The 9,679-nt window shown below is 41.7% G+C and overlaps 1 protein-coding gene and 1 pseudogene across 1 annotated transcript; both read right to left on the reverse strand.

Moving 5' to 3' along the window:
• Positions 1 to 1,442: 1,442 nt before the first annotated feature.
• On the reverse strand, positions 1,443 to 3,375 carry LOC106804454 (calcium-dependent protein kinase 24). Its single transcript, XM_014805614.1, has 7 exons — positions 3,363 to 3,375; positions 3,169 to 3,312; positions 2,905 to 3,057; positions 2,662 to 2,777; positions 1,980 to 2,147; positions 1,684 to 1,893; positions 1,443 to 1,574 (listed from the first exon to the last, which is right to left on the reverse strand). The coding sequence occupies exons 1-7, from the start codon at positions 3,373 to 3,375 to the stop codon at positions 1,443 to 1,445; spliced, it is 936 nt and encodes a 311-aa protein (XP_014661100.1).
• LOC106804490 lies at positions 3,039 to 6,607 on the reverse strand (annotated as a pseudogene).
• Between the last annotated feature and the right edge of the window lie 3,072 nt (positions 6,608 to 9,679).

Here is a 9,679-nt window from a genome sequence, read left to right on the forward strand (position 1 = left end):
TACTCCTGATAGCAGAAAATTTGCTGACCAAGAGAGGGCCTTGCCAATTGTGATTTGTGTTTCCCACTCCAGGTGTTCAAATTTTAGCAAAATTTCGTGGATGCGTCTAGGACAAAATAGAAGACATTCCAGCCCATGAATTTCGAATTCAACCTGAATTTGACTGATCTCAACCTTTATCCATTTAACTTTGTGACATCTTCTCAACGTTTTCTGTGGACCCCCTGATAGTAAGGAGGGGAAATGGGTTGCCCTTTTTCTTTGAGCCAGCTTTGATTTCATCATATGCAGTTGACATTACAAGTTGAAAGCAGTGGGATCTATATATAATTTCTTCACAATGGCCACGAAAAATATCATGTCATGTTTCATCACGTAAATTTGCACCAAACAACAACTACTACAAGCCGCTGATATCATTGGAAACACAACACGTGTCTCATCGCCGTATACGTAAGCAACTAACATGTCCATCTGCAGTTCTACACCGAAAGGTTAACCTTTTCAAGGGCCGCCCCTGGTAATTATTTGTAGGGGCGGGTGACGCTATCATCCATTAATTTTTTAGCAACTGTAAAAGCGACAAGACAAGCATTGTAGTATTGTAGTAAATGGATAAAGTATGCGGGTTAAATGGATAAGTAAATTTCTCAGGGTAGTATTGTAGTAAATATAGGTTTTTTCCCTTTCTGGAACGAGTGGTCTGGTCCTCCAATCCTGCAAAGCTGAGAGAATTTGCATTTCCATTTCCAAGAAAAAAGGGGAGACTCTGCTTGCCTGAGCAGACTGGGCTTCTATGTGCAACCAGGAAGGTGGTTTCTAATTCAAAATTTCTGGGCAGGTCTCTTGAATGTCAAATTTTTAATTGAGCCTTAACGTGGGCTCACACGGCCCATCATTGCTCGAGGTGTCTAAATGCTAGCCAGGCTAGAATAAGCCCAGCAACCAAACATACCCTAAGGCTCCGCTCCTCCCCAGAAGACAAGCCACAGATCCCACGCTGCAACGGAAAAGGTCCGTCCAAACCACAATTTTATACCCATTTCACTAATTTCCTGACCAAGACAGATATATCTCAATTGTATTCGGAAAAGGGAAAAAAGTGTAAAGAAAAGATAGATCGTGAGGAAATTAGAGCTAGACGGTGCCATTTAATATCAACCTAAATTGACACTGACAGCAAAGTTGTACTTCTGGGGAATATTTTCGACAATGTTCAATCTACATCGACAGGAATACATATAAGCAGTTGATCATAGTAACCACAGGGTAGCATGTCTCTTCTCTAGCTGATACCACCAGTACTACGAAAATTCTCCAGCACCTCAGTAATACCACAGGACAACCACTCAACATCTCATATGAGACCAGCTGATCAACAACGCATCCAAAACTTCGGACGCCATGGGAATGTACCGGCAAGGCCTTCTGTTATGCACTAACTAGGTTTTGCTGGGGTTCAGGAGCTCGCCAAGATTCAAGTGCAAGCTGTTCCTCATGGTTCTCCTTCCTGCTGCACCAGCATTGCCCTTCCTCATCATTGCTGTAAACTCGCTGTAGTCGATTTGTCCATCCTGAAGTGAAAACCAGATAGAAATTAACTGGTGAACAACCAAAACCAAGATTTGTGAATGCAACTAGAACAGGGAGACGGAGAGACCGACTAGCATTGTTCTGGTCAACGTCTTTAATCATATCCTCAAGGTGAACATCATCAAGACCAAATTCACGGCATGCTTGTGACAGCTCATCAATGGTTATAAAGCCACTTCCATCTTTGTCGGAAAATGAGAATGCTGAAACCAAGTTTTCCTCCCTCTCCAGCTTATTCATGTGCAACGTAGCTGCAATGAATTCACCATAGTCAATGGTTCCGCTGTTGTCAATATCAGCCTGAAGCAAATTACAAATGTGTCAAAAGGCAGAACATCACTGCAAAGGATTATGATTGAACTAGTAAAGACTGAACAAGCACTTACTGCTTCCATTAGAGCCTGGATTTCATTCTCTGTCAATTCTGAGCCTACCCTTTTCAAGCCATCTTTCAGCTCATCAAATGTTATAGTACCACTATTGTCTGTATCAATCATTTTAAAGAGCTCCTTGAGGCCTCCAATCTCTTCCTCAGACAGGCTTTCAGCAATAACCTGCATAGTGAAAAGATGCCTACAGCATTGTCAAACTTTTTAAGATTACCACTACAAGTTCCACGTTGTCCATTGAGTAATAGAAACATTATTATGCAAATCCAGTTATCTGCTTTGATAAAATGAATCTGAACAAAGCCATTGCTGAATATAAAAAAAATTGGATGGACCTAGTGACTAGTGAGCATTATTTTGACACGCAGAGTAGAAAGCAGAGGTATGACTATACATTCCTTTAACCTCTACTAGAATTGTATTTGGTTACAGAATAATGTGCCACCTTCATAGTGATCATAATTCAGGAATCACTACAGTTAACAGTAAGATTATTTCAGACAGAGTGGGAAAATAGTCATGTGGAGTTGGCTTTTGAAACACAGCCAGAGTTAGCAGTAACTTAAATGGAGCATTAATTATTAGGGCATTAATGTAGCAATAAACAAAACATAAACGATTAACAGAACCTAAAGGTGCAGAATCAGTTATCATATCAAATAGGGATAAGTAACCGTACCCTCAATGCCATCTTCTTGAGCTTGTTCATTGCCGAAAAATGCTTCAGCCTTGACAAAACAGCAGAATCAATAGGCGTATCAGGTGCCACGGCATCATCAACAATCCAAGGGTGACCTGACACATACAACACCATAATCCACTATGAGTTAACAAAAATGCATATCCTCAGTGGACATGTGGGACATATATACCTACACAGCTACACCGCAACTACATGAGAGAGATGAAGGGGTGTGCTTACAAAGAACCTCATGAGCACTAAATCTCTTCTTAGGATCCCGAGTAAGCATATTACGGACCAGATCCTTAGCACTATCAGAGATACTTGGCCAGGGTTCAGATTCAAAATCAAGTTTACCTCGCAGAATCTGCCTGAAGATTCCCGCTTCAGTTTCTGCGGAGAAAACATATTCGATAACGGAAAACGTGTGAATTTGCGGAGTCAAACGAATTTGGTGCTTTGAATGACAAATGCTAATTCCAAAAAAAATGGCATATACTTTACCTGCCCAAAATGGGGGGACACCACAAAGCAAAATGTACAGGATCACCCCTGCGCTCCACACATCAGCTTCTGGACCATAGCATTTCTGTAGTACCTCTGGTGCGACATGGTAGGGACTCCCAACAACATCACTGAATTTGTCACCTGAAGAAATGGAAAAGAACAGCTTGCATAATCAATAAACTTGGCCCAACAGACAGAAAACATCCTTAGCCAATCTGCGTACAATTTAGAATGCAAATACCATTGTACCAAACACATGAAAATTTTTCTCGAAAAGGGCTAAAATAAAAAAAAGTCGGTCAGATCGAGGGCAACTCGGAGTTCTCATGCAGGAACCGGACGATCACCACCGTGGTGTTATCGGAAGTTTCCCTTTTGTAAGCTTCTTTGAGAAGCTCTTTTGCTGATTCCTCGGGGTCCCAAATATGTCTCTTGGCTATGGCAACAGCTCCCTGGGAAATACACAAACTACATCAGATAGGCAGGCCAATCGCACTGAACGAAAAATATTTCGGTAATACTTTTAGGTACCTCGTTAGTGACAACCTGCCAGAGTCCATTACTAGCAAGGATGATGAATTCAAGGGAGCTGTCAACCACCACCTCCTGTAGCAACAGCAAGAATCGTTTTCAGATGGTTACAGGAACTTCACGTATGGCATTGCAGCTGATAGAATCTCCATCTTTACTCTTTAGGCACTCAAAAATCGACGTACTTCCTCAAACCATGATAGAGAAAAGAAAACTATCCAGACAATCCATAAGAAAACAAAACTAAATACAAGACAAACCTTGATTGAGAAAACTATCCAGACAATCCATAACAAAACAAAACTAAATAAGACAAACCTTGATTTCTGGATCAGCGACAACATACTGCTTCAAGAGTTTATCATCAAATGCTTGAGAGACTGGGACAACACCACCCACACGCAACCCCTCTACAAAATTCCAATAACGAAACAGTAGAAATAAACGTAGCGGCGCATATTATGCAGGCAGTTTCTTTATGATAGGTTCAGAGAAATTATTACCATCCCACATAACAAAGCCCCCAGCATCCTCAATTCTATGTCTCTCATCTGACTGATCAGGTTTGTGATCCCTTGAACACAATCGCTGCAGATTAAAGGATGGGGAAAGCATCATTAAACTGTTGAGATGCGTCAGTTTATTTGATATTAACTTGGAATACTGCTATTCAGTTTACAGATTTGTCATGGGGGGAATACTTGACCTGGAAAACGCGCAGAATATAATATTTGAAAGTTTCTGATACAAGTGCAAGTATAGGGACACAAGACACTGAGATGTGTCATGTTTCAGAAAATAAACTTACCCCGTCCTCCTTTACAAATAACAGCTCTAGAATCTCCAACATTTGCAACAAGTAAACAACCACCTACAAAAATAGCTGTCACGGCAGTTGAGCCAGCACCTGGACCTGGTTTACTTCTATCAACTTTCAAAAATTGTGAATCTGTGTGGTTGTAAGCTTCAGCTGCAGAAAAAACAACAGAGAGTAGCAAGATCATGTTATCTTTGTGTAGAAGTATAAAGTCCACAATTGTTGATGTGAGCGTACTGCGTACCAATAGCAGCCTTGGTATCAGTTATGAACTTTGGGTGTTCGATTAAATTTCTGAGAAGATGCTCCTTGACATATTCAGCTGCTATCGCTCCATTATGACCTACACGCAGAAAACTGTGACAACTATAACAACTCAAAATGTCAAGTTCCTCAGGGAGTGATGACATTGTGAAAATCAATGGAATTGATAACGGTTTAGATGTCACTATAGGGCATAGGCGATACAAACCATCGTATACACCGAACATTCCAACTGGCTCTCCGTCAACGATGTCTAGCTAGCATTGTATCATAAAAGTCCTCCATCGATAGTTCCTTTGCCTGAGAGCTTGCATACCCATAACATAACCGGCTATTTTTACTCAGACTGCAAAGGGAAATGTTCTGTAAACCAACTGCGAATCCAAACTTAGGTGATATTGCACACTATTACACGAAGAGAATAATCCAGTACAGCTGCACAAGGAATTTCCTATGACATCAATAAATCTATTTAGCTGATAGGAAGTTTGCATGCTCTTTATGTCGAAAAGAGAAGAACTGAGCAAAAAAATTTCAAAATCTTACTTCCACCAAGTTCCTTCATCAGAGTAAAAGAACTTCATTCTGTTTTTAACTTAGAATACCAGCTAACACATTAGTATAACTAGTTACCTTATATAAAACAAACATAAGCTTGTTAACAATTTGTCACTAAGTATAGGCAAACTTGCAGAAAATATAACTAGCTAGCCACGAAATGCAGTTTTTTTCCACATAATTATCTGATGAATCTCAGGGCATAGTGATCAGGTAGCACTTTTGTTGTATTCAAAGAGCATGAATGTGAGGAATGTTTAATTCTATTTGCAAAGGGTGGTAGGTGCTACGCATCCTTAGGGGGAATGGTAGGGGAATCAGTTAGAGGCAATGTTTTAAATAGCGGGTTAAGGCATTTAGCGTTTGACCTCCAAATTAAAAACAGCTAATAGCGAGATAAATGAAGCTATAGCGGCAAATAACGGCTAAATTGTACATAGGATAATTCATCAGAGATCGCCACTCGCCAGTAGTATAATTCATGGCCATGGATCTTACTCAACGCAGCACAACCTCCTAAAAAGCTAGCCTTCCCTTTTTCCCACCTAAGTCAATCAGAGGGGGAAGGTTAAAAATAGAACTGTGTGTCAAATGATCAGATTAGAACCCGCCGCCTCTGCTGCAGGACTCCTGGGATGATTGCACCCCCACCCGACACGAAAGTATCGACGGCTGCTGCATCTTCTCCTTGACATTGGCGAACCTGTCCCTGACGATCTGCACCAGAAATACAATCATATCAAGTCAATCGATGGTTCGTAAAGAAGATGGTAAAAGAACTTTGTTGTAATGGGAACCTAGAATGCATACCTCGTCCACTAGTGGTCCTCCGTTGATGCCAGACCACATGTTCTCACTCTCTGTTGCGTTAAGCATTTGGATTATATCCCAGGCAGCAGGCCTTTTGTTCGGGTCAGAGTCAACACATCTAAGTCCTATCACGGTGCATGCGTGTACTTGTTGACTGTATATTTCCACAGGTGTGAACTTGGATGTCTTTTCGAATCTGTTCCTCCATTTCTGAACCACCTAGCAAATATGCTATAGGGGGTGTTTGGATACGAGGTGCTAAACTTTAGGAGTGTCACATCGGATGTTCGGATGCTAATTAGAAGGACTAAACATGAGCTAATTATAAAACTAATTGCAGAACCCTCATACTAATTTGCGAGACGAATCTATTGAGCCTAATTAATTCATGATTAGCACATGTTTAATGTAGCAGCACATTGTCAAATCATGGACTAATTAGACTTAATAGATTCGTCTCACGAATTAGACTCCATCTGTGCAATGGGTTTTGTAAATAGTCTATCTTTAATACTCCTAATTAGTATCCAAACATCTGATGTGATGGGTACTAAACTTTAGGGGGTGTATCCAAACACCCCCATAGTAATTGTGTCAAAAAAACTTTAAAAAAAGAATGAGCTCACTGTTAAAAATTCATGCCTAGCTGAACTTTGTCTCATATTCTCGATGACGTGTTCGAATGATGTTTCACTGCTCTGGGGATAGTCCCTGGATCCTATCAGCAGTTCTATGATTATAACGCCCAAACTGAATATATCCGACTTGTATGATATCAATCCATTGTTTATGTATTCTGGTGCCATGTATCCACTGCGTCATAACAAGAGAGTGCAATCAGATTTATCAATTGGACTAAAGAACAGTGTAAGTCTTATATTAAGAGGATTAGCTTACAGTGTCCCCACACGTTTTTGGGTGATGATCCGAGATTGTTGTTGGCCAAAGAGTCTCGACATACCAAAATCTGCAATTTTTGGCAGCATATTGTTATCCATCAATATATTCTGTGGTGTAAGGTCCAAATGAACAATATTGCATTCCTTGTGAAGGTAATGCAGACTGAAGCAAATTCTCCTGATTATTTCAAATCTCTTGTGCCACTCGAGTCCACATGATTCAGCTGTAGGAACAGATGAATAAACAGATGTGTGAGATGATCCAGCTTATGTTTATGGTATGGTAACACAAAGTTGAAGGTGAATGCTACATATGACAGCATTACTGTACCAGAAATATATGCATCAAGGCTCTTGTTATTTAGATACTCAAAGCAGATCAGCCCGTCCCGTGTCGTATTTCAGCCATGACATACTTTTCCGTCTGCTTGGACAGCTTCCCACCATGATTCAGCACAATAGCCTAGGAGTTGTACTATATTTTCATGCTTCAACCCGATAAGATAAGTAACTTCATTATGGTACCGATCATCATCTAGTTGCACCTCATAAAGTTTCTTCACAGCAATCGCCTTCCTGCTCTGAAGAATGCCCTCTTCAGAGTCGCACTCTCAGTACTGATCATTTGCTATCATTATTGGCTATTTGCTAAACTGAACATACTGCAAAAGTGGACTTTTGGGTGGTTTGAGAAATAGGCATATATGTACCTTGTATACCGCTCCAAAACCGCCTCTTCCAAGTTCTTGCTCCTTGGAGAAATCGCACGTGATATATTTCAGAAAGTCCAGTGGCAGATGCATGGGCGTCGCACATGGATCCTCCAGCTTCTTCTCCAAAATACCAAAATCCACAGAATTCGGGGATAAAGCATTCTTCCTAGTTCTACGTTGAAATAATCTGCAGGTTTAGAAGCAGAAAAGATCATGCTTTACTTTCCCATGAACATGAGGAGGTCCTGGCCCAGATTAAAAAAAAAGAACTTTGCTTAAGACTTACCGGTTGCAACGCTTCCGACGGCGGCAAAGGTGATCGATGAAGGCTTTTTCTTTTTTGTTTTGAGTTGAGTTGAGTCGGCACTATTCGTTGGGAGCTACTTTTGTGACTCTGTTGTTGTTCCCAGTTTGGAATCTCTCTTCTTTTTAATATAATCGGCAGCTCTCTCGTTTCAAAAAGATCTGAGAAATTCCCAGCCAGACCCAAGCAATCATTACGGTCAAGCAAGTCTGCAACTTGAAAGGGATGGGACATGACGACCCACGCCACGCAGTGTAGTAGTATATCACTGATTGCTTCATACCTCATCCTGTACGCCATCACCTGGATCAACGCCACATGCCACCCCCTTTACCTATCTCAAAGCGACTCATTTACCGTCGAGCTAGGCGGTTGGTGTTTGGTCGCCTCTTCGTTCGCATGTGGTCACGTTCGATGGGGTCCAGAACTCCAGATCCCTGTAGCTGACAGAGTACCTCAAAACCACCTAACCACTCATTCCACCAATCCATAGTACTATTGCAACATTGACACCCGGGAGCAAATTGGCCACATGGCACCGACTGCTCTCAAGGAAAAGAAACAAAACTACAATGAAAGGGATTTTACTATCGAAACACAAAAGCTAAACAGCTATATAATGTTTACAATCACATAATTGTATCTGAAAATGATTTCAGAATACATAAGATTAAATCATGAGTTCGGAGAAATGCATCCATACAAATCCCTGGTGTATATACTACCATTTTGTAAAGAAAAAAAATGAATAATACAAAAGAAATCCACCATCACCAACATGCTGTGCATGCTGTTTTCTAACACATTCAAACATTGAATCTGGACACATGACTGGAAGCATATGTTGTATTGTCTTGTCTATCTTGGAATTGTAGCATCCAATAGCTCATCACAGTTTTTTTTAGTCAATTATGGATGACAATAATTTTGTATGACACCCCCCCCCCCCCCCAATTTTTCTCCTGTAGTCCAAGTGATCATGTCGCATGTCCGGGACTAAAGTGGATTGTGTCACAATAAGCAAAAACTGCATCGTTGAGATGATGTAATCATCCCTGCAGATGACCATACAACTAGTGAAATGATCCATTCACGCACACGATAAGTATATCTTCGACATGGCCTGGAGACACCACGGGTTGAGGGAACTCAACAGTTCATAGATCAAGCGGGCAGCAAATTCATGCCAAATATGGTGGAAATATGACCAACAGTTGAATGTGAATGAGGTTGTCTTACAATATAATGAAAAAGGGGGGGAAACGGACCCCCGCGGCGTGGAGGGCGACAAGGAAATGCCCCGGGAGCGTTGACCGCTGGGTGAGGAAAGCGAGGGCGAGGGCGTGGGGGAGGTGCGGCGAGGAAAAGACGGAAACCGGGATGGGAGGAGGAGGTACCTGGAGAGGAAGGGGTGCCTCCGGGTGGATGTGGAGGTTGGGGGCAGGTGGTGGTCCCCCCCCCGGCGGGGAAAAACCGCGGCGGCGGCGGCCGTGGGGAGGACCGCGAAGAAGGAAAAATAACAGGAGGCTTGCCTTTGCTTGGAAGGGTAGGACCAAATTTTTTAAGTGGGCCTTTATAAAAGCCCTAAACGGCTTGCACAAAGGGAAACTCC

The sequence above is a fragment of the Setaria italica genome, chromosome VIII (genome assembly GCF_000263155.2).
Source record: "Setaria italica strain Yugu1 chromosome VIII, Setaria_italica_v2.0, whole genome shotgun sequence".
NCBI lineage: Eukaryota > Viridiplantae > Streptophyta > Magnoliopsida > Poales > Poaceae > Setaria > Setaria italica.